The sequence below is a fragment of the Hyaena hyaena genome, unplaced genomic scaffold, assembly GCF_003009895.1.
Source record: "Hyaena hyaena isolate Hyena2069 unplaced genomic scaffold, ASM300989v1 scaffold_40, whole genome shotgun sequence".
NCBI lineage: Eukaryota > Metazoa > Chordata > Mammalia > Carnivora > Hyaenidae > Hyaena > Hyaena hyaena.
The window spans coordinates 126,087-149,320 of NW_024080672.1; the positions used below are offsets into that span (position 1 = coordinate 126,087).

General features: G+C 40.2%; 2 protein-coding genes across 4 annotated transcripts in view; both read right to left on the reverse strand.

The window, feature by feature from the left end:
* Positions 1–244: 244 nt before the first annotated feature.
* Positions 245–3,198, reverse strand: LOC120230330 (cytochrome c). 3 transcript variants are annotated; one of them, XM_039229896.1, is made up of 3 exons: positions 2,966–3,198; positions 1,622–1,798; positions 245–1,508 (listed from the first exon to the last, which is right to left on the reverse strand). In XM_039229896.1, exons 2-3 carry the CDS (start codon positions 1,788–1,790, stop codon positions 1,360–1,362), a joined length of 318 nt encoding a protein of 105 aa, XP_039085827.1. In that variant the 5' UTR covers positions 1,791–1,798; positions 2,966–3,198; the 3' UTR covers positions 245–1,359. The 3 variants fall into 3 exon arrangements, with proteins under 3 accessions (XP_039085827.1, XP_039085828.1, XP_039085829.1); XM_039229897.1 differs by having other exon boundaries at positions 2,877–2,969; XM_039229898.1 differs by lacking the exon at positions 2,966–3,198 and adding an exon at positions 2,773–2,856.
* Positions 3,199–10,675: 7,477 nt separating this feature from the next.
* The window catches only part of CUNH7orf31 (chromosome unknown C7orf31 homolog), a 42,393-nt gene continuing 29,834 nt past the window's right edge, over positions 10,676–23,234 (reverse strand). Inside the window, exons 7-10 of the mRNA XM_039229895.1 lie at positions 21,867–21,955; positions 15,521–15,695; positions 15,140–15,231; positions 10,676–11,717 (exon numbers count right to left, since the gene is read on the reverse strand). Of these exons, the coding sequence (XP_039085826.1) occupies positions 10,899–11,717; positions 15,140–15,231; positions 15,521–15,695; positions 21,867–21,955 (1,175 nt within the window). The 3' untranslated portion in view covers positions 10,676–10,898. The remainder of the gene's footprint in view (positions 11,718–15,139; positions 15,232–15,520; positions 15,696–21,866; positions 21,956–23,234) is intronic.

The following is a 23,234-nucleotide window of genomic DNA, read 5'->3' on the forward strand; positions in this document are numbered from 1 at the left end:
TTCTCCAATGATGAAAGATTAAATTACAAATAGCTTTGCCAGGCCTAACAGGCTATCTAATCGTCCCCATCATCTCTGAAATCATTGACAGGGCCTCTTCCCTTTCTCCTTATTTGTCCCCAGAGATAGCTTATCAGTTTCTTTCACTGAGAATTTCACCATCCATAAAATCATCCAGGGCCTCTCTAAATGTTATAGCACGGACCATGTATGAAATAACTTGCACAAAAATTATACAATCATATGCCACAGAACTTTGACCAGAAGCATGTTGTTTTATCTACGTTTGGTATAAACTCTCCAGGGTTCATTCTGGCCAAAGAAACTCTAAGGATGAATTACTGAAGTGTTGTTCTAGTTTAGGCTGTCCTAGAGGGATAAGTATACAATCCAGTACTATGACTAGTAACACTGCTCCGTCAGTACTTAGGACTGTTGTACTTAAATTTTGGCATCAATCATTAAATCAAGCACATTAGAAAAATCATGATCTGTGATTTTGTTTTTAATTTTCTTAAGCCTTATCACATAATTTAAAAATCTGTGATGATATATCTCCTTTACTTTAACCCCTCTAAAGAGTTGGCAAAAGCACCATTACCAATCATACATATATGGTAAATCCACAGTTGTATTTGTGAATAGCTGTTGAGAAGACAATCTTGAATGATAACTTCGTAAAGAATTCACAAGCCAAATCTGCTTCTATAACCTATCACACTGAATTTTAAAAGCATCTGACCTTACAGATCATCTGTAAAATGTGAGAAGTGTTAATATTCTTTATTTAATTTTATACATAAACCACACTAAAATGCCTTTCATTAAGCAAAAGGCAACATTTAAATGCAGGGAATTTTAATTAAATTGGCATAGTTAAGACTAAAAAGATAAAGTGGACGTTGCCAGCTTATCTTCAGCCCTTGCCTTTAACAGGCTAACAAATACAACTTGAAACACAGCTGATGTCTTGCTGTTCTGATATAATGGATTTCCTCAGTATTTAAATATATTAATATAACCAGTTATATAAATCTAAATATAAAACCAATCTCCTATATAAGTTTAGACATGGCATTTACCATCTCTGAAAAGCTTAACATCTAATCAATTCCAATCATATTTTTTGAAGGGGAAAACAGTGACAGCACTTGCTGAACCAGAATTACTATCAAAGTTCAAAAAGCCAATCATATTCATTTAACCACAAGCCAATCTCATTTAAATCAGAACTGTCCAAAATATTCTATCAGCCATTCATGATCTGAATTCTGGTGTATGAGATCAATTTAAATATGGTACACATAAAAAAGTCGTGAGACATTTTTGTTTTGTAATAAATAAGGCAACAGCCAACTATTACTCGTTAGTAGCTTTTTTGAGATAAGCTATCAAGTCTGCCCTTTCCCCTGCCTTCTTAATGCCAGCGAAGATCATTTTTGTTCCTGGGATGTACTTCTTGGGATTCTCCAAATACTCCATCAGTGTCTCCTCTCCCCAGGTGATGCCTAAACAAGGAGGAATGTATTGTTAAGTATTTCACACTCCTGATAAGGGTTTTACCATTGGTTATAGTCATGCAATTTGTGCTTCTGTCATTTTACAACTGTCCCCGCCTTACCTTTGTTCTTGTTGGCATCCGTGTAAGAAAATCCAGGGGCTTGACCCGTCTTTCGCCCAAATAAACCATGGAGATTTGGCCCCGTCTTGTGTTTGCCTCCCTTTTCCACGGTATGGCACTGGGCACACTTCTGAACAAAAATCTTCTTGCCTTTCTCAACATCACCCATTTTTAAATCTAAAAATGAAAGACTCAATTTATTACTTATTTCCTTCAAGTAAAAGTCCCATGGAAATCAGTGGTCACTCTAGTGACTTACTCATCCACTGCGAATCTATGATAGGATATTAAGCATCCAGATAAATCCTGTTTTCTTATTAGTACACTTGCAAGACTCTTCAGTACCAAAAACACTAGTTGGAAGGAGAACTTCCTTAAAAGCACATCTACGCTTGTCTAAGTGACAGAATTAAAACCCAAGTAAGCAAAGTGGGAACCTAGTTCAAATCCATTTCGAAAGTTGAGGTCAAGGTCACAAAAAGTCACAAATCTAAATTGAAAACCATGATTATATTAAACTCAAACTACGGAAATTTCAACTTTTAAGAAAGCCTAATTATTTATTTATACCACATTTCTAAGTCACGTCTCAGAGAGATCAAAATATACTAAGAAAGAAAGAAAGAAAGAAAGAAAGAAAGAAAGAAAGGAAGAAAGAAAGAAAGAAAGAAAGAAAGAAAGAAAGAAAGAAAGAAAGAAATCATGGTTGATCCTGCCTGCTCAGATCACTATAAACTGCTTTGCTGTTGTGAGTGGGAGGGCAGAAGGGGGCTTAGCGGTCTCGCAGGGACCCTCGCTGTGAGATCTCTGGAAGCGACCACGAGGTCACCTAATCAGGTCGGTTTCAAGGAGACTGATGAAACCTACCTTCCCGAGATGCTTAGGCAAGTTAAGGGGAGAAGCGACAGGTAACCAAAAAGGAAAATGACCCCTTTCTGGAGGAGCAGCAGTTTTTCCTCTCCTTAAAGGAGCACGTGAGGCGCTGCGCACCGACCCTCCCATTCCCGCCCTCATCTCCTGTCGGTCGCTTCTACATCCCTACAGCCCCGACTACAAGAGCTGGGGTCAGTAAGATCCCCAACCAAGTCGCCTACGGCTCTTCAGGGTCCTGACCGAGACCGTCCCCCCAATTAATTGGGGCTCCGCCCCACCTCACGCCGTAGCCCACGGGGTTCTGGCTGGTTAAAGTCCGGGGTCTTCACTCCCAGGCCTGCTAGCCCCGCGTGGGCCCCACTGGCAGGACCCGGGCACTGACCTCAGGCAAGCCCGCATACCCGCCAACACAACCGCGTGCCCCTACGGCTGCGCTTCCCGCCCGCTTCGGCCCCCCCGCTTTGCGCTCACCGCTCTTTGGTCGCGCGCGAAGCGAAGGTGCCCGCTCCCAAGCCGGACGTCCAGCTCTCTCAGTCCAAGGACACGCCGGTCCGCGCCTAAGTACCGGTGTTGGTGCAACCGAACTCGTTTCGCCCCCTCGCGGCGCGAGTGCGGCTGTGCCGCCTGATACGCAGTGACGTCACCGCATCTCATTGGCTTCAGTTTCCGGGGCCTGCGCCAACGACCTGCGCGTATGCCGGCTAGCAGGGTAGGGTGCAGCGCGCGAGTGCCCTTCTGCTCGCGGCCTCTCTTGCCGGCAGTTACGACAGGCCACTGGATGTACGACACCGAGGAGGTGCCGGACAGGGCTGACGTCACTGTGCGGCCTTTGTGTGCATGCGTGTGCCCCCGGGGAGGGTGGAGCGGAGTCGCGTGGTGGACTGAGGGCGTTATCCTGCTAAGGTAACTGCTCCGGTGCTCGTTGACGTAATGCGCCTAGAGGGGGGCGTTTTGCCTGCCCAGAGGGGAACGCCCCATCTCTGTAGTACGTAAAGGTCTCCTGGCTACCGTGTCTTCAGCTGGCGACCTTTACCCAGCTACTGTCGTGGTTCCACGGCTGGCGCCAGCCGCACCCACAACGGATAGCCTGGAACCAGGAGATACAAGAGTTGGACCTGAGCTCTTGACGTGTTCTTGTTTCGCCTCCATTCTGATACTTTGAGCCCTTTCAGAACGCCCCTTGATGGATGCCCCAAGGCTGAGGAATGGGGGCAGGTGCAGCAGCTGCGGCAAAAACTAGATTGTAGCCCTGGCCCCTCACCTGCCTGCTTGCTCTCTGCCGACACCCGTCTCTCCCTTGCGTCTATGTACAGCCCAAGGAACTGTGCTGCACATTATGTGCAGGCAACAATAGGACACATTTTTACATGGTTAGAGAATTCTTGGAAATCTAGAGAGGATTCGCATCTCATTTAACCTAGGATTGAATGTCACGTTCAAGTAAGATATGGGGTTGAGATCCCATTAGAAATACAGGTTTGATAACCTAGTTTCCAGTTATACTTTACCTCTCGAACCAGCTCCCCTTCCTGACATGCTCAGTTTTGTCACTGGAAAGTTTCTTCTTGACTCTCGTGGCCCCCTAATTCAGACCCCGAGTTCTGAATGAATTTTTCCTCCTTTCTCATATTCTAGTACTGCCACATTCATTCAGTCAGGTGTTTATTGAACAGACATTAAGTACCCGGCGTAAATCACTGAGGATTCTTTTTCTTGTGGCACTTACGTTCTGGCAATCTTCTTCCTGCTCCCAATGTAAGCAATAGATGCTAGATTACCTCACACTCCTTCCAAACCACTGGTACTGTGGTTTCTGCCCCAGAGCACCCATCTCCCTATAGGACTGGATTATTATTATTTTTTTTATTGTTTTCCGTGTCCTGACTTCCAGTTCCCCTTTCTCACATTGCACACACTACTGCCACAGAAGTGTGCTGTGAAATGGCAAAAATCACATTCAAGATCTTTTGTGGCTTTTGAAGGGACCATTTAGGTTTATTCCTGAAGTAGGGTCACTTGGCTAACCAAATACTTATTACTTACTTTAAATAGTCTTCTTTTTCCTTAAAAATTTTATTTTTAATCTCTACACCCAGATTTTAATCTCTACACAACCCCGAGATCAAAGGTCACATGCTCTGCCAGGTGAGCCTGTCATGCGCCTCATGGCTAACCAAGTTTTTAGAAGACCAAACTTAGCCAACACCTTGCAAATTTAGCTTGTTCATTTGAAGCCAAGTAATGATAGTGTCACCCATATTCCTCAAAGGAATATCTGGTTCTCAAATAAGTATAGTCCTATCAAAATCTGTTTTGTTCATGACATCAGAAGTTGTTCTGTAGTCTTTGTTCGTAGAGGCATTGACTCATGGCAAATATTGTGCTGATACTGCAGATCAAATAGATGTAGCATTAAATCATTTGGCCAAATGAATTGATTGACGTCATTTAAAATTTATTCCCATGAAGGGGAGATTAGAAAACAAAGTTCTTAGTACTTTTAATTAAGGACATTGTAGATAGTCTTGTTTTTGAAAGTAATGGGAAGATGAGGAAAAAGAACAACAAAGTAAACACTTGGCTGTAGTAAAGCAGATATCATAAATTATGTGTTATATAATATCTATGTATTTAGGTTTGGAAGAGACTCCTAGTATGTACAATTCACTCAGGATACCTGAGAGAATTAGTTGGGAACAATAACATTTTACAGTTGTTCTCTTTTATATTCATATGTTATATCTGTCCCATCTACCTCCGTCTTACCCAGTAGGATCATAGTGGCTGGTAAGGAGTATAACTATTACAAAATAGATGCCTTAGATTTTTTTCTTCCAACAATAGAATGGATGCCATACTTTTAAAGTCTCTTCTGATGAAAAAGATCTAATAAAATCCCACCCTTCTGCCAATCAAAACATATAGAAGTCACAAGAAAGAAAGGGCAATCTCCTGGTTGAAGGCAGGGGTGGGGTGGGGAACAAGAAAAGCAGTGTGATAAGCTTAAGCTCACTTTAGGACCGCCTTAAGACCTTTGCTGAAGTAAAAGAGCTTTAGGAGCAGCTCAGCAGAATGAAAGTAAAGCTCATAAATTTGACACTAGGGAGATGGAGAGGTAAGGTTGGCTGAGACCCCTGCAAAATGATGAAACACACCTGAAGGATAAAATACAATTTGCTTCCTGGAAAAGGGAAGCACCAGGTTAGTCTTTTTTTTATTTTTTTATTTTTTTTTTAATTTTTTATTTCTAGGAGAGAGAGAGAGAGAGACAGCGTGAGCAGGGGAGGGTCAGAGAGAGAGGGAGACACAGACTCCGAAATAGGCTCCAGGCTCTGAGCTGGCAGTCAGCACAGAGCCCGACGCGGGGCTCGAACCCACGAACCGCGAGATCATGACCTTAGCGAAAGCCGGACGCTCAACCGACTAAGCCACCCAGGCGCCCCAAGGAAGCACCAGGTTAGTCTTGTCTGACTTGGCCTTAAGTACTGAATGGGAGGAAAAAGTATCCTCTGAGGATTCATAACCACAGGTTGGCCCTCATGCAGATTTGATTTTACTCTACCTGCATGGTTTGAGAAACCTCTAGCTGACAAATTAATACAGTAGTTGCGGATGAGCAGTGTGTTCTGGTGTCTCGCAGAAGAAAACAAATCTGCAGAGGAATATTTTAACCCAGGCCCTCGGGACTCCCATACTCCTAAGAAGTGGCAAGCATGAGATCATTATGAAAAGCAGCAAAGAGCAAAGTTACACCACAGTGTTGGAACTATTAGGTATCATTGGGGAAGTAAGCATTTTACTGAGAAAGAGATCTCCTTGCATCACTATATTAGGAAAGAAAACGCGTTCATTATTGAGTAAGCACAATAAAGTGGTTGTACATATGTCGTCCACAGGAAACTACCAAATCGGAATAAAATCTCACACAATTACAGCTAAATTAATTACAATCCTTTTATACCATGCTGTTTTTAGCTAGCATAGAACACAAGGCTTTAGGATCAATAGTAGCCTATTTCCCTTTTGGCTCCACGATTATTGTTCATTATTTGGATTAATGGTAACCCTTTTGCCATAGGAGAACTTAACCACAGTTTATGGCCAGATCCTTTTTGGTTGAGGGTTGTTGTTTTTTTTTTTTCCACATTCTTTTATTTTAAGTTCACTCAGGAATTGGGGTAGCCATTTGTTTAATTAGTTGTCCTCATCCAAAAGAATAATAAAGCTTATTTTCCTGAGAAACAAATAGTTACACCCACATTATGCTCCTAAGGTGAATCTGTATCTTCCTACATGTTTACCTACCAAAAAGGATAAAACCCAGACCTCTGAGAGACTCTTACACTCTTAAAGGCTAGAGTGAGGACTCTGGCCCTTTAGATTTTCATAGGAAGAACTCTTAGAAGGGGAAAGAAGAGAAATGGTCTTACTTTTTTTTTTAAGCAGAAAATAATTTTTATGTACCTTTACAATGTATAATATGAAATAACATTTAAAATATTTAGACAAAAGCAGAGAACAAAAGCATTTACATAGAACCAGAGACTATCCAAAACAACCAGGCCGATTTTAAAAAGAGCCAAAGCTAACTTGTAGAAATAAAAATGATAGGCATTGAAATAAACTACATACAGTATGATAAGCAAACATTTATTATTTTACAGCTTCTCTGGAAGCAGCTTATTTGGGTTTTGGTTCTGGCTCAGAGTTTCTTGTGAATTTGTAGTCACACTGTTGGACAGAGATACAGTTATCTGAGGGCTCAAATAGGAGTGGGCTGGAGAATTCAATTCCGGTTCAATTCACATGGTTGTCAGACCTCAGTTCCTTGTTGGGTCTTGGCTAGAGGCCTATGGAGGGGACTGCTTACCCCATGGAAGCTTGCTTCCCAGAAACTGAGAGATAGAGAAGCTAAGATAAATGCCAATCCTTTATAACCTTTTATAAATCGTAGAAGTGACAATACCATCACTTTTGTTACCAGTTATGGATTGTGGTACAAAGTAAAAGAAGCCTTCACAAGGGTGTAAATACTAGGCTGCAGGGACCATGGGACACACTATTAGTCGTTAGATATATCACTCTCTCTATCTGTATGTAGAAATGTAGGTGTCTTGGGGTGCCTGTGTGGCTCAGTTGGTTAAGTGTCCAACTCTTTGTTTTGGCTCAGATCATGATCTCACAGTTGTGAGGTGGAGCCTTGTGTAGGAGTATGTGCTGGGCATAGGCATGGAGTCTGATTAAGGTTCTCTATCTCCCTTTCCCTCTGCCCCTCCCCGGCTCCTGCATGCTCTCTCTCAAAAAAAAAAAAAAAAAAAAAAAAGTGTATCTACAATATCAATTCAGGGCTTGCAGAGGTTGTCGAACCAGATACCTAGTAAATGACCCTAGCTTTAGGTCAGCATTTCAAAGGCCTGCAGCCTGGAACTGAAGGTGAACTGGAAGAAACACTGATCCTACAAGGTCTGCTGCCCGACTTTTTTAGTGGTCAGCCAAGAATACCTCAAATTTTTGAACTTGGAATAAGGAATTCTGTTGCCTTCAGGCACCTAGCAGAACCAAATCAAAATTCAGGAAGACAATAATATCAGTCTAAATCTCAAATGATTTCTACAAATATTTATTTTTAATGCATGTTTATTTTTTGGGTGTGGAAGAGACAAAGAAGAGAGGGCAGAGAGAAAATCCCAACCAGGCTTTCCATTATTGGCACAGAGCCTGATGTGGGGCTTGAATGCACAAACTGTGAGATCATGAGCTGAGCTGAAACCAAGAATCAGATGCTTAACTGACTGAGCCACCCAGGTGCCCTTACAAATAAAGGTTTTAAGGTGTTAAGCAAAGGAAGACAGATAATTCTTAACTCCATAATATGAAGGAAAACTAGCAGAAGAATGAAGACATAGGGATTTCAGATTTTAAAAATTTCAAACTAAAATATTTGTGTTCTAAATGTGAAAGCCATGCTTGAATATTTTAGAAGGGAACTGGAAAGTATATATATAAAATAAAATGGCAAATTTGAACAACTGTCAAATAGAAATTTTAGAACTGAAAATAATCAAAATGAAGAAGATACTAAGATAATATATAATGTACTTAAAATTTTTTTTAATGTTTATTTACTTATTTTGAGAGAGCGAGATAAAGCATGAGCAGGGAAGTGGCAGACAGAGAGGGAGACACAGAATCTGAAGCAGACTCCAGGCTTTGAGCTGTCAGCACAGAGCCAGATGCAGATCTTGAACCCATGAACCATTACCTGAGGTGAAGTCAGACACCTAACCGACTGAGCCACCCAGGTGCCCCTGTATAACATACTTTTAAGTGGACTCCCATAAAGAGAGAAGAGAGAATGGGGTAAAAGAAATATTTGAGTGAAAGATATCAGTCCATTCCAATGATTCCTAATACAGTGTTAAAAAAAAAAAAAAAAGAAAAGAAAAAAAGACAATAACAATGTAAAAGCAAAATGAGAAAAACACTGACATTCCAAGAACTCTTAAACTGACTACTGAGTTCTCTACAGCTACAATGGAAGCCAGGGGACCGTATATGAATATCTTCAATATACTGGAAGAAAGTAACTGTGAAATTAAATTCTTTATCTGACAAAATATCTCTTAGGAAAGAAAGAAAGACATTTCAAACAAAAACTGAGTTTGTCACCCCCTTATCCACAATGAAGGAAATTCTAAAGGGTGTTCTTTATACAAAGAATGATTACAGATTAAGAGATCAAAGATGAAGAGAAAAAATAAAGAGCAACAAAATAGGTTAATATGTGGCTGAATCTAAAGGAACATTGTTCAGGGGCACCTAGGTGGCTCAGTCAGTTGGGCGTCTGACTCTTGATTTTGGTTCAGGTCATGATCTCACAGTCATGGGATTGAGCCCTGAGTCAGGCTCCATGCTCAGTGCTGAGTTTGGAGCCTGCTTGGGATTCTCTCTCTCCCTCTCCCTCTCCCCCTCCCCTGCTTGTGCACACTTGTATGCATTCTCTCTCTCTCTCTCTCTCTCTCTCAAACAGTAAAAAAAAAAAAAAAAGTTGAAAACTTAACCAACTGACCCACCCAGGTACCCCTAGTCCAAAATAGTTTGAAAGGAGGTGTAATTAAATGACATGATCATGAAATATAAAAATTAAAAGACATCTCAACAGAACACTCATAGAAATTCCTTAAGAACTTTCATGATAAACTATGTCTAAAATGTGCCTGTTGGCACATTAAATGAGTTGGCTTCCATTTGGCGCAATTAGCTAAACTCTTGGTAGACACCTTCCAAAACTGACATTTGGCTTTAGAGTAATTGATATCAAGCCATCTGCTATGGTGTCCATGTTTGTGTCCCCCCCCAGATTTCATGTGTTGAAATCCTAACCCCTAAGGGTGGGACCATTAGGAGGCGATTAGTTCATGAAGACAACCATCATGAATGGGATTGGTGTCCTCATAAGGGGATCCCTTGCCCCTTACAAGGTTATAGTGAGAAGGTGGCTGTCAGTGAAGAAACGGACCCTTCCCAGACACCAAATCTACCAGTGCTGTCACCTTACACTTCTAGTCACTAGCACTGTGAGGAATCAGTGTTGTTTATAAGCTACCTAGTTTATGGTGTTTTGTCTTAGCAGCCCAAGCAGACTAAGACACCATCCTTTCTTGCCACAGTTAACTCACCAGTTACTAATTAAGGCCATTGCCAGATCCTCATAATAAAATCATTTTTTTCCTGCATTAAAAAAATGGGTATGTTTCTCTATCAGCAGGTTAAAGGAAGAGAAATATCCAGCTTTGAATGTGTGCATGCACAGCATTTTGGGTTTCATTTTTTATACCGACTTATTTTGTCCACATTTACATAAAAAAAGGGCCCATATATTTAATTTATTAAAGTAATGCAATTTATAGAGCTGCCCATTTCTCAACTAACTGGGCATTTGAGTTTTGTCTTTTATATTTGATGTTTGTACAAACAGTTACAGAAGGGGACAATGTTCACATATTTATTTTATTAAGGGACTATAGTTTGTATAGACATCTGTCAACTACTGGGCATTTGAATTTCAAATACTAAATTTTTGGAAAACAATGTAAACTTTGTCATTGTTTTTCGTGATTTTGGAAAATTACCTTGTATTGTAATTTGAAAATAAGATTAAAGACTATAAATTTTTCTGGTTCTAATATTTTATTGCCAAATTGTTAAACTTTTCAGGAAGTAAGAACATCCCCTTTTCTGGGGTCCTCTAACTAGATACTAACTTAAATTCCTGAAAACGTAAACTTCATAACAAGGTCATTACGGCTATTCTAGAAAACAGAATCCAACAACATGGAAGAAATTCAGTTAAATTTTTACTTTTCTTGCAAGAGGCTGGGTTTTGAAGGAAAGAATGAATATCTCAATTATAGAAATAATAGGAATTATGGCCATAGAATTGGTGTTTCATTCCTGAATGCTCCTTATCCCTGAGGTCTTTATGGTCTTCTAAAATTGATTTATGGAAACGTTTTTGTGCACCAGTTTTTGAAAAAGAGTTCTTAAGCCCTAGCAGGTCAGTCTGAGGCTTCGCCACTCCAGCTCTAGGAATCCAACCCAGAATGGGTCTTGTTTCCTCGTTGTTTTCTGTGTTAAAGGTCAACCTTTCTTCTGGCTTACTTAAAAAATGTTCCAAATCAAAAGCTTCTAAGTCTGGTTTACTTTCTAAAATAGAAGGCTTACTAAAGCTAACAGAGTTTTGACACATAGTACACGGGTCCCGTATGGAAGGTTTAAGACGCTCATACTGAAGGTAATGGTTTGGGCTATAACAAGATACAGGTTGGGGGTTTAATGCCAGCTGTCTCCAGTACAGATCTTCTATCTTTTTAGTATCCGTGATTTTTGGAAATGTTTTTATGTCGCAAACGTTAGTCAGGTCTCTTGTTGGGTAACAAGGTGAGGATGCATAGGTAGATAGCAAGCTTTGTTCCTTAATCTTGTCTTCAATTTCCTGTTTTTTACGGGCGACACCCGCCAGCGTGTTATCACTAAGTCCCATCATTTCTGTAGAACTGGGTACAAAAGTGTGAAAATTACATAAAACTCTGGGGGTACAGTCAGGACAGGAATATGGTCTTTGCTGAACAGTAGCCTCCAGGGGACGTCGGTTCTGAAGCAGTCGAGCAATTCGTCCTTCTAGGGGTCTTGGAGGTTTTAAGACAGGATGGAATTTTTCTTGCTGTAGTGGTGGGATAAAAAGGAGAAAATCAGTTAATCTGGCATTGTGAGGGTATCGCCAACAAATGGCAGGTCAAATTTGTAACCATTTTCACTGAGTAAATGTAGAATGGGTGTAGGAGTGCACATTGCAGTGTTCGCTTATTCATTTATTTATTTATTCATTCAAGGACACTGATATTTGTGTCCTAATAAACATATTTTTCTCTTCCACTGGTTTTTGCTAATAGGGAAAAGAGGTTGGCTATAGAAAAATTCCTCTGTGTAGGAACTCTTTGCTTTCACACGTTCAAAGATATAAAGACTCACAGGCCAGAATTTCTGCCATCCCCAAACAGATGATGTTGATGGTTGTGTGTGGTTATTTAAATCTCAGTGAAAGCCTTCCAATACAAAGGCTCTTAATTCTTGGTTGAATTAGAATCAGCTTTGGAGCTGGGGAAAATGAGATTCCTAAGTTTGATCGACTAAGACTGTGATTCAGAGGTTCCACAGTGGGGCTCAGGAATCTGCTTTTTTTTTTTTTTTTAAGTTTATTTATTTTGGGAGGGGTGGAGAGAGAGGGAGTGTGCACAAGCAGGGTGAGGGGCAGATTGAGAAGGAGAGAGAGAATCCCAAGCAGGCTCCACACTGCTGGATGTGGGGCTTGAACTCGTGAGCTGTGAGATCGTGACCTGAGCTGAAACCAAGGGTCGGATGCTTAACTGACCGAGTCACCCAGGTGTCACAGGAATCTGCTTTTTTAACAAACATCTTGGGTGATGCTGAGGCCAGTGATGTGCTGTACTTTAACAGCGGTCTGCAGAGAGCTTGTCATATCTGTGCTTTTTGAGATACTTTACAAATATGAATCATGTCTGCTAACTGCAAAAATAGTGTATTTAAAAGTCTATTAATAGCTATATGTCTGGGGGAACAGAAAGAAGAGGGAGGAGCTGATTAGAAAGGGACACGAGGAAACTTTTTGGGATGATGGTAATATTTAATGTATTGATAGGTGTTTGGGTTACAAAGGTGTACGCGTTTGTCAGAACTCAGTGAACATACACTTAAAATATGTGCAATATTTTGCCTTAAAAGAAAAGCTGCAACAGATCGAACTCTGTTTCATGATATGCATGCTGATTGTTTAAGGGTGAAGTATCCTAATGTCTGCAATTTCCCTGAAATGCATAAAACATAATAAAGTGTATTGATGGATGGCTGGAGGGATGGTGAGATGGATAGATGATGTGTTAAAGTAAGTATAGCAAAATGCTGATGGTAGAATCTAGGTGGTGGGTGTATGGATGATAATTGTAGAATTATTTCAGCATTCTGCATCTATGAAGATTTTTAAGACAGCATGCGGAAGAAAAACTAAGAAAGAATGGATATAGAATTGATAGCAGAGGCAGTAAAAATGAGAATGGTGAGAAAACAGTAACTAGTTTGGATGTAGAAAACAAAACAGACTTTGGAGTATCTTCCTGGATCCTGATTTGCTCAGAGTTGGAGGAATTTCCATCTATTACTAATAAATCTGTTGTAACCTTTAGCTAATCAGGTTTGAGTAGCTACTATGAAGAAAAGAAGAAACCCCAGCTTTTTAAAATATTTTGTTAAATTTGTCATAAACAAAAAAATTCTGGGGTATATTATATCCTCCTTGGATAGGACCCCTTTATGCAAGAAGCAGTTTTTTGTGTCCTTATTTCATTCTACTACAACAAAATACTTCATATACTTATTACCACTAAAATATGCCTTCCCAGAGTCTGTTATTCATGTCTTAGTCAGAAACCAGCAAGAGTCACTAAAACTTACTTTCATTTATTTTTTTTTAAGTTATTTATTTTGAGAGAGAGAGAGAGCACGTGCACACGTGCACGAGTGGAGGAGGGGCAGAGGGAGAGAGAGAGAGGGAGAGGGAGAGGGAATCTCAAGCAGGCTCTATGCTGTTAGTTTGGAGCCAGATGCAAGGATGGAACCCATAAACTGTGAGATCATGACCCGGGCTGAAACCAAGTTGGAAACCTAACTGACTGAGCCAGCCAGGCACCCATAAAATTTTTAAACTTTATTTTAGGCATATTTTATCTTATTATTAATACAAATTTAGTTGATTTACTTGCACAATAATTTGGCATATAATATACTTGACAAACATTCTTTGTATAACTGTACATGTTATTTCTTTTTAAAAATGATAAAGCTGTTTCCTGAGGGGCTGGAGTCTACAGGGTCAAATCTGTGGAAATCTGGATAGCTGATGAACACACTTGACAATGTCAGAGTATATGTATAGTGCTTTCTAAACTTAGAGAATATTTGTTGCAAGTGAAAAGTGAAAAAAAAAAAAAAACGCTTCAGTGAATGATGAAGCACAGTCTGGTAACTACTTGAGGTATTACGATTTTTTATCACCTTGTGAAATACCAGAGCTAATGTAACATAAATGTGTTCAGTTCAGTCTAAAAAGAGTTCATATTGAAATATAGCCATTTTTTGTGCATCATTCCACAGTTTATAACTTTGGAAATACTAATTTTGTTTTAAAAAATTTGTATCTTTAAAGGATAAGATCTAGGCCCCAAATAAAACAACATATATGTATATTATTAAGTTATTTTATTTCATGTGTATATAAGTAAGCCAACAGACTATAGTTTCTGTCATTAAGGGCTTGATCATTTCTTTCAGGCCATTTCACATAATCAATTAAGAAACTTGTATTAACATTTGCAGAAAATTTATTGGCTTTCAATTGTAATTAAGCCAACTCTCACTTATTTTGGATATCAGGCCTTATCTCTTCAAAAGCAGTGGTAATGTATAAGATATACAAGTACATAAATATTCATAGAACTTATTAAGAATCACATTAAATTATAGGGTAAGTGTTTTTAAACCTATTCCTTTGTAAATTTTAGCAAGAGTAGCATAGTGGAAAAATCTTAAAAAAAAAAAAAAATGTCAGTGGGCACCTGGATGGCTCAGTTGATTAAGCCTCTCCACTCTTGATTTCAGCTCAGGTCATGATCTCACAGTTCACAAGTTTGAGCCCTGCATTGGCTGCACAGACAGTGCAGAGCCTGTTTGAGATTCTCTCTTTCTCCTTCTCTCTCTGTCCCTCCCCCATTCATGTGCTCTCATGCTCTCTCTCTCAACATAAATAAATAAACTTAAAAAAAAAAAAAACCCTCAAAACACCAGCACTGGGAATAGGAAAAGAAACCTCGCTTGTTCTTTGAAATAGTGGGCAAAGGTATTTAAACCAATTCAAATCAATTCAAAACTAACTTCTATGATGAGTTAAATTTTTCCTTTGTTAGCTTGGTCACCAGTAATCATGAAGCAAATAAAAAGTGGGTAAAGCAAGAAGGAGCCTAACACCTGGATACTTTCCCCCTAAATAACTGAGAGTTAACTGCAGTTACTTACAGGCTCTGGGTCAAATCCTGTCTGTCCAGTTAACTCTGCTACTTCCTTTTCATGGTAATCATCCAGTTCAAGGGGGTTCATGGGCCCCAGACCTTAATGGAAACATCACATCTTATTAATTTGTTAGTGGAAAATGAAGGATGGATCTTAAATGACCTTTTATAGAAAAACTTACCCATTTCCCTTTGTACTATAATTAGAATGAATAAATTGAAAACAATTTTATCTCCCAGTTTCCCGCTAAAGCTTACCACCCACCCTAATTTCCATTAGTACTCAGGGTAAGAAACAGGGAAAAACATTAGAAGATGCAAGCTTGTAACAGCATTTGTCAAATGTTCTAATTTTGTTCTTTTTACTTGTATTAAAGTAAACCCATACCTGTAAAATCATGAGTGTATGAAGGGATCCAGTGGGACCTCTCAAGATTTCTTTGTATGTTGGCTTCTTTTAGAGAGCTAATCGGGTCCCACGAATTTAAAGAAGTGTTAGGAGCGAAGGTTTTAGGAGGTTTTGGGTAGAATACTGGCTTGTTCTTTTCAACACATTTAGGGAACTAGAATATGAACATCAAAGTTTATTGTTATTAATGCCATCTAGTAGAATAAGGGCTGATTCACTATCTTAGCAAGAAGGGGCATAAAGGAAGTTCTAGGCTTAAGTCAGATATGATTTTTTTCTTCATTAATCAGTAATATTCTGGAACTCAACCATATTTAGAGTTAAACACAGTATTTTATCAAAAGAACGATGAGCTCTTTTCTAAAAGCTTTTTGCTTTAGCAGGGACTCTGTCTGATAATGTACCTTGGAGAAATGTCCCGGAGAATACTCTACCTCCAGTAAAATTTTATTAGAGAAAAAAGTGTTCTGAGGTACTCCTTTGGGTAAATTCAGCCAAAATTGTGTGTCTTCCTCTTCTCTTTCCTTGCCTGAAATGGCACCATTTGATATATTTTATGGATTTCTAATGGAGTTTAAGTCACCCAAATTCAAATAAAAATTTTCCTTCTATCAATGTAACTGTTTACAATGGAGTTTATTTTGTATTTTCAAAAAGGGGTATATGTAAAAGTAAATTAATGAATGAGTTTCATTGCAGTCTGTTTGGCTATTTAGAAATTCACCTTTTTCTCAGATTGATGATAGTCAGTAAATATGTACTGAGCACTTATCTGTGCAAGGTAGTGGCAGGGAACAGGGATGGATCAGAAACAAGTCATCCAGGGATGTGTTGGCTAAAAGGGGAGATAAGGAGTGAGCATAAATGACTGTAAGATGGTAAGTAACTGTTATAAAAGAGGTTAAGAGAGAATTATTTCTAAGTTCTGAGAAGGGAGAGGTTGATTCTATCTGAACAGGGAAATAGGGCAGAGAGCTGAGAAGAATGGAGGAGACAAGAGCCCATGTTACGTCATACGCCATACAAGGCAGGGCTCAATCCCAGGAACCTCAAGATCATGACCTGAGCGAAGATTAAGGGTTGGCCACTTAACAGATTGAGCCACCCAGGTGCTCCTAAATAATTTAATTTCTAAATCAAGCAAATAAGTTAAATAAAATATGTCCCATTCTCCTATTTTGACAAAATACCTGCATGACAACTTGGAAGACCGAGTTCAAATTCAAACTTATTAGACTGCAGTGGGACACAGTGGTTCAAAAAGAGCTAGCTGCTGGCCCCTGGCCTCAACATCGCTTACTGCTTTCTACCTACCCCCAATTCCATCCCAAATGATGAAGTGCCTTATATATAAGGGTACCTTGGTCCTCAAGTTCAAGCTCCACTATACCTATTACCTCTACTTACAGCAAACAGCCATCACTTGGCAACCCCTTTGGCCTAGTGGTATATACTGGCTTCAAGCACTGTCAACCCCTGGGAGGATGGACCTGGAGAAGAGACCTCATGAAGGCCCTAGTACTGCATTCAAAGCCATTTTGTTAGGGAATTCTGCAGTCTCACATCGGTCTGGGGTGGGAGCTTGTGGAGCATGGGCTCTAGATGGACATATCCTCTTGTTCCCATAAACATCCTGTCCCAGAAGGAGGGGTATAGCCAGAGGAAGGCCAGAGCTGGGCCCTAAAGGCATGGGTCCTTCTAAAGTTCCTGGGCCTAAGGATGATGCTAATTTTAGCAACTCTGTGAGGTTAGAGTGATCCCAATTTTCCATATAGAGAATAGTCATGGTAAAAGGCACTTGTTAGAAAACTGTCTCAAGTATTCAATAACCACTTCTATAAACCTTTAATATGTGGTTTGCTTATTCAGGGCTAAAGAAAGCCCTCTCTGTTCTCTTTATAATGATTTGCAAAGCCAGCTTATAAATAAGGACTTTTTTCAAATATTGTTCTGAGGGGCTAGATTAATCTTGTGTGTTAATCTAGTTTAAGTAACAGCAGTGATCTACTGAAATGCAGGCAAGGTCACAGAGGAAGAAAATAGGGAATGTGAAATTTTTAAAAAAAATTCTTTAAATGTTTTATTTATTTCTGAGAGAGAGAGAGAGAGCGAGCATGAGCAGGGGAGGGTCAGAAAGAGAGGGAGACACAGAATCCGAAGCAGGCTCAAAGCTCCGAGCTAGCTGTCGGCACAGAGCCCAATGCGGGGCTCGAACCCACGAACTGTGAGATCATGACCTGAGCTGAAGTCAGATGCTTAACCAAGTGAGCCACCCAGGTGCCCTGGGAATGTGAAATTTTATTGTAACCTGTGGTGGTATGGGAAGAGTTTAAAGAGTTAGGGATATCTGAAGCGGAGAGTTGGCCAATTTTCAGTAGAGATGGAACTCTCCTAGGAATGAGGAATATATCTCTAAGAGGGGGATGGGCACTTTGGATTAGAAAGATGGCAGGTGGTTCAAGAAGGAAACCACACTCCTCTGTAAGAATGATGTAAGTGGATCCTCTTTGCAAGGGAAGCCAAAGTCTTTCCAAACATTTACAGATAAGGAAAACTGGATAGTAGGCTCAGTTAGGCTTTCAAAATGGTTTGTTAAAATATTTCAGAAAGTCCAGGGTTTAGGGAAGTTTATGGCACTTGACCTCTGTGGTTATTATATTTCACCTTACTCAAAAGATGATTACAAGGTAAATGTCATCCTAAAGAATATTTTCGTATTGCAAAAGCTAAGACCAGATGCTTTAGCTCTTGAGAAATAGAACAAAAAAATCTTTGGCCATTTGAGGCAGTGACAAAAGCAGTCCAGAAGAGTCAAATTATTGAACCTAACTGTCAGCCATTCATAAAAGGAAAATGAATATTCTGATTGGCATAATGCTAGAAATGGCCAGTGAGAAGAGGTCACTGAGGAAAGAGAAAGGTAGCAGGAGAGACCACGGCTAGAGTGAGGACAGTGCAATGATCAGTGACTCTGGTAGGGAAAACTGGGCTAGGCCAAAGAGATAAAAAGTAGGGCAGCTCTGGGAACTGGGTGGGAAAGAGGTACCTAGATTTCTGTGACTCTTGAGGGCACAGGCTTCATATACATGGAATGTAAAAGGATGAAAGCAAAATGACATTGAAAATACTATTAAAATTAAGGCCCAGAACTTAGTTTTTATTTTTTATTTTTTTTAGTAGTTTATTGTCATGTTGGTTTCCATACAACAGCCAGTGCTCATCCCCACAAGTGCCCTCCTCCATGCCCATCACCCCCCTTCCCCTCCCCCCCACCCCCATCAGTCCTCAGTTTGTTCTCAACATTCAAGAGTCTCTCGTGGTTTGCCTCCCTCCCTCTCCTCCGGTTTCCCCCTTTCTTCTCCCCCATGGTCCTCCGTTAAGTTCCTCCTAATCCTCCTATACGTGCAAACATATGGTAGCTGTTAGAACTTAGTTTTTAAAAGGTTAAACTTTTATTTAGAATATTCCCCTTTCCAAGACCACCCATTTCTTAATGTTCTCAGTCAACAAAGCTTTATAATCATTCAAATAATAACATTGATGGAAGCTTGCACTTATTATAAGCTTGCTTTCTGCTGATATGGTGCAGAGTGCTTTTACATGCATTTCATTCTCAAGACAGCCCTATAAGGTGGAGTTCATGATTATTCCTCTTCTATCTATGAGGAAACTGAGGTATTGAAGAATTAAACATATTATCCATGGTTATACAGTTGATTCATTTTATTTCATTTTTCCTTTTCTTTTTTATTTTTTTAAAATGTTTATTATTATTTTATTTTTGAGAGAGAGAGAGAGAGAGATGGGGAGGGGCAGAAAGACAGGGAGACACAGGATCCGAAGAAGACTCCAGGCTCTAAGCTGTCAGCACAGGCTAGAGCTCAGAAACTGTGAGAAGTCATGTTTAACTGGCTGAGGCACTCAGGCACCCCTATAACTGCTAAATTTTAGAGCCAGGAGCTGAGCCACTTTAAAATTTATACTCTTTTTATTTTTGAGAGACAGAGAGATAGAGAGCGAGCAGGGGAGGGGCAGAGAGAGAATCCCAAGCAGGCTCCATGCTGCCAGCACAGAGCCTGAAGTGGGGCTCGAACTTACAAACCATGAGATCATGACCTGAGCTGAAACCAAGAGTTGGATGCTTAACCAACTGAGCCACCCAGGCGCCCCTGGAATTACTTAAGTTCTTAGTGTCTCTCTGCCTCCTCCCACCCTCAGAGAATGCTGATTATAATTATGTAATCAATTATAATTCGGGCGGGATACAGCCTGGGAACTGGGATTTCTAAAAACACCCCAGGTGATTCTAATGTGCAGCTGGGTTGAGAACCACTGCTCCAACAACAGGAAATGTAAATACTATACAAGAAATTCTCCTTTAACAAAAATAGAACATTGCAGATAAAGTTGAAGACCCCTTGGCCACTCTCCCCAGTGAAGTGGTGAAAGGCAGAGGAGGACAAGGACAGGTATTATCCTAAAGGAGGAAAAATAGATGAGTCATGAGACTCCTGTCATCAAGCCCAGTATCAATTTTATTTTTCTTTCTTTTTCTGTCCAGCAAAGTGCAAAACTTGATTAGGATTAGGGATACACCAGAAGAATAATGGAAAGATTAAAAATTAAGATTAGAAGAGATTAAGAAAGTTGGGTTAATCGTTGGAAGAAGAGTCAGATAAATCAAAAATATTTACATACAAAGTGATGTAGGGAATATAGAAATTATAAAATATTCCATTTTCAAAGAGCTTGTAATTGAGTTGCTAAGATAGAAGATACATGTAAAAAGTTATTGGTTATAATAATTGTAGAAACTCAGAAGAGGGGAAATCACTTCTGTTGGAGTAATAATGCTTATAAAGTATAGCACTTTCTATTTTTTGAAGTGCTTTTATAGCCTTCGCATAATCCTCCTATCCTGTGAAGTCTGTAGGACAGATTTTACTGAAATTATACAGGTATATTTTATTAATGTAAGCTCAGAGAAGAGAAGCAATATTTCTAATATCACCAAGAGAACAAATGACAGGTATAGGAGTAAGCAGGTCTCCTTATTTGGTTCACTATCTGCTCTGCAACAGAAACAACAAGGGTTGAGCTGAGCCTTGAAGAAAGAGCAAGTTTGGGATAGGCAGACAGGCCATGAAGGGTGAGCATTCCAAGAGTGGGAGATGGCCGTCCACCTGTTCAAGGACCAGCGAGCTGAGCCAGGCTGCAGGAAGAAAGTAAGGCCAGCCTTGCGATTTACACTTGGGTAAAGGAGAGCTAATCAGGATTGTTGCAGAGGGCCGAGATATGAGGACAGCCGCATTTTCATGAGCAGGAGGAAGTGAGGGAGATTGAAAGAAACTAAACCCCAGAACTGGAGACTTTGGCTGTAAGAATGTTTAATGATGGAATTGTCTCTCGAATGACTTCTCATATTTCTGGGTTACTTTGATATAGATTTTGCTTGCAAGAATTAAAGAGGTCCAGTATGATAGATGATTCTTTAAGGATTTTACCTGATGTGTAACTTTACAAAAAACAAATAGGAAATTGTGTACTTCCTAGATGACTGTGTGACACTGCAGTGACCACACTGGCCTGCTACAATGGTTATCCCAAGTAAAATTCAAATGTTTCTAGCCTTACGTAATTATTTCTTGCCTACCTCATAGATTTTTTTTTTAGTTAAAGAAAAACCCTTTTTTTAAAAATGTTTTTATTTATTTCTGAGAGAGAGAGAGAGAGAGAGAGACAGAGACAGAGTGAGCAGGGGAGGGTCAGAGAGAGAGGCAAACACAGAATCTGAAGCAGGCTCCAGGCTCTGAGCTAGTTGTCAGCACAGAGCCCGATGTGGGGCTCGAACCCACGAACCATGAGATCATGACCTGAGCTGAAGTTGGACACTTAACCGACTGAGCACCCAGGCGCCCCCCTCATAGATTGTTAAATGCAAGAAGATAATATATGGAAAACACTTGGCACTGCCTCTCACAAGCTAACTGGTTAATGAATGTTGGCTATTATAATTTTCTTTTTTTTTTTTTAATTTTTAATAGTTTATTTTTGAGACAGAGACCGAGCATGAGTGGGGGAGGGGCAGAGAGAGAGGGAGACACAGAATCCGAAACAGGCTCCAGGCTCTGAGCTGTCAGCACAGAGCCTGATGATGTGGGGCTCAAACCCACGAACCGTGAGATCTGACCTGAGCAAAAGGTCATTTCAAGTTTTTTTTTTTAACCAGGTAGAAAATAAAACAGTCCATCTTTTGGATTTTCATAAATGTATAGTGTAAAAACATTTTTCACTTTGTTTTAAACACATATTTAAAGATACTTACATCATAATATACACCCTGACCTGGCCAATTCAAGGCTTTCTTCTTTGAATCCATTGGAAGATCAAGCAGTTCATATCTGTAAGGATTACCTGAAATTTTCAGGAAGAGTGCTGTTATCCTGAATATGCAAGAACAGCTTTCTATGAATGGGATTTTGGAGTGCAATAAACAGAAACAAGATGATAGGAGGTAGAGCGGAATGAGGCACATTTTAGCTAGTGTATTATAGCTTTGTTTGAATTCTTTTTTTTTTTTTTAATGTTTTATTTATTTCTAGGAGAGAGAGAGAGAGACAGCGTGAGCAGGGGAGGGTCAGAGAGAGAGAGGGAGTCACAGACTCTGAAACAGGCTCCAGGCTCTGAGCTGGCAGTCAGCACAGAGCCCGACGCAGGGCTCGGGCCCACAAACCGCGAGATCATGACCTAAGCAAAAGTCAGACGCTTAACCGACTAAGCCACCCAGGCGCCCCAGGTTTGTTTGAATTCTTGTTCCCCTTAATGAGCAGGCAGCACATGGGCCACACAGAGCGAGACTGAGTCTCTAACCCAAGTGTTGCCAGCAGTCTGAAGGGGCACAGGAGCTGCCCCTTTCTTGGTAACAAAAGGGATTCTCAGGTAAGTTATAACTTTTATTTTTAAAATTTCCTGGATCTTCTTTCTGGTCTCTGAAGGCTTAGCAAATACATTTCTTTCTATACTACTCGTTTTGGGCTTTCCCTGCCTAAATATCAAGAAATAGAATTAGTATTTGCTTACTAAAAAGGTACAGAGAACATTTAAAAAAATTTTTTTAATGTTTTATTTATTTCTAGGAGAGAGAGAGAGAGACAGCATTAGCAGGGGAGGGTCAGAGAGAGAGGGAGTCACAGACTCTGAAACAGGCTCCAGGCTCCGAGCTGGCAGTCAGCACAGAGCCCGATGCGGGGCTCGAACCCACGAACCGCGAGAGCATGACCTGAGCGAAAGTCAGACGCTTAACCGACTAAGCCACCCAGGCGCCCCAGACAGAGAACATTTTAAAGAATGCAGCTTCTTAGGTATTAGTGGTAGTTTGATAAGCTTTATCAAATATAGCATGGCCTCCTCTGGTCCTATAATAAGTTCCACATGAAAGAATGCTCTGGGGCACCTGGGTGGCTCAGTCGGTTAAGTGTCTGATTCTGGATTTTGGCTCAGGTCATGATCTCATGGTTTGTGAGTTTGACGCTGGCAATGTGGGGCCTGCTTGGGATTCTCTCTCTCTTGCTGTGCTCCCCCTCCCCCATCTCTCTCTCCTTCTCTCTCTCTTAAAGTAAATAAACTTAAAAAAAAAAAAAAAAGAATGCTGTGAACATCCATCCTCATATGTAATAAGAACAAAGGCTGGAAT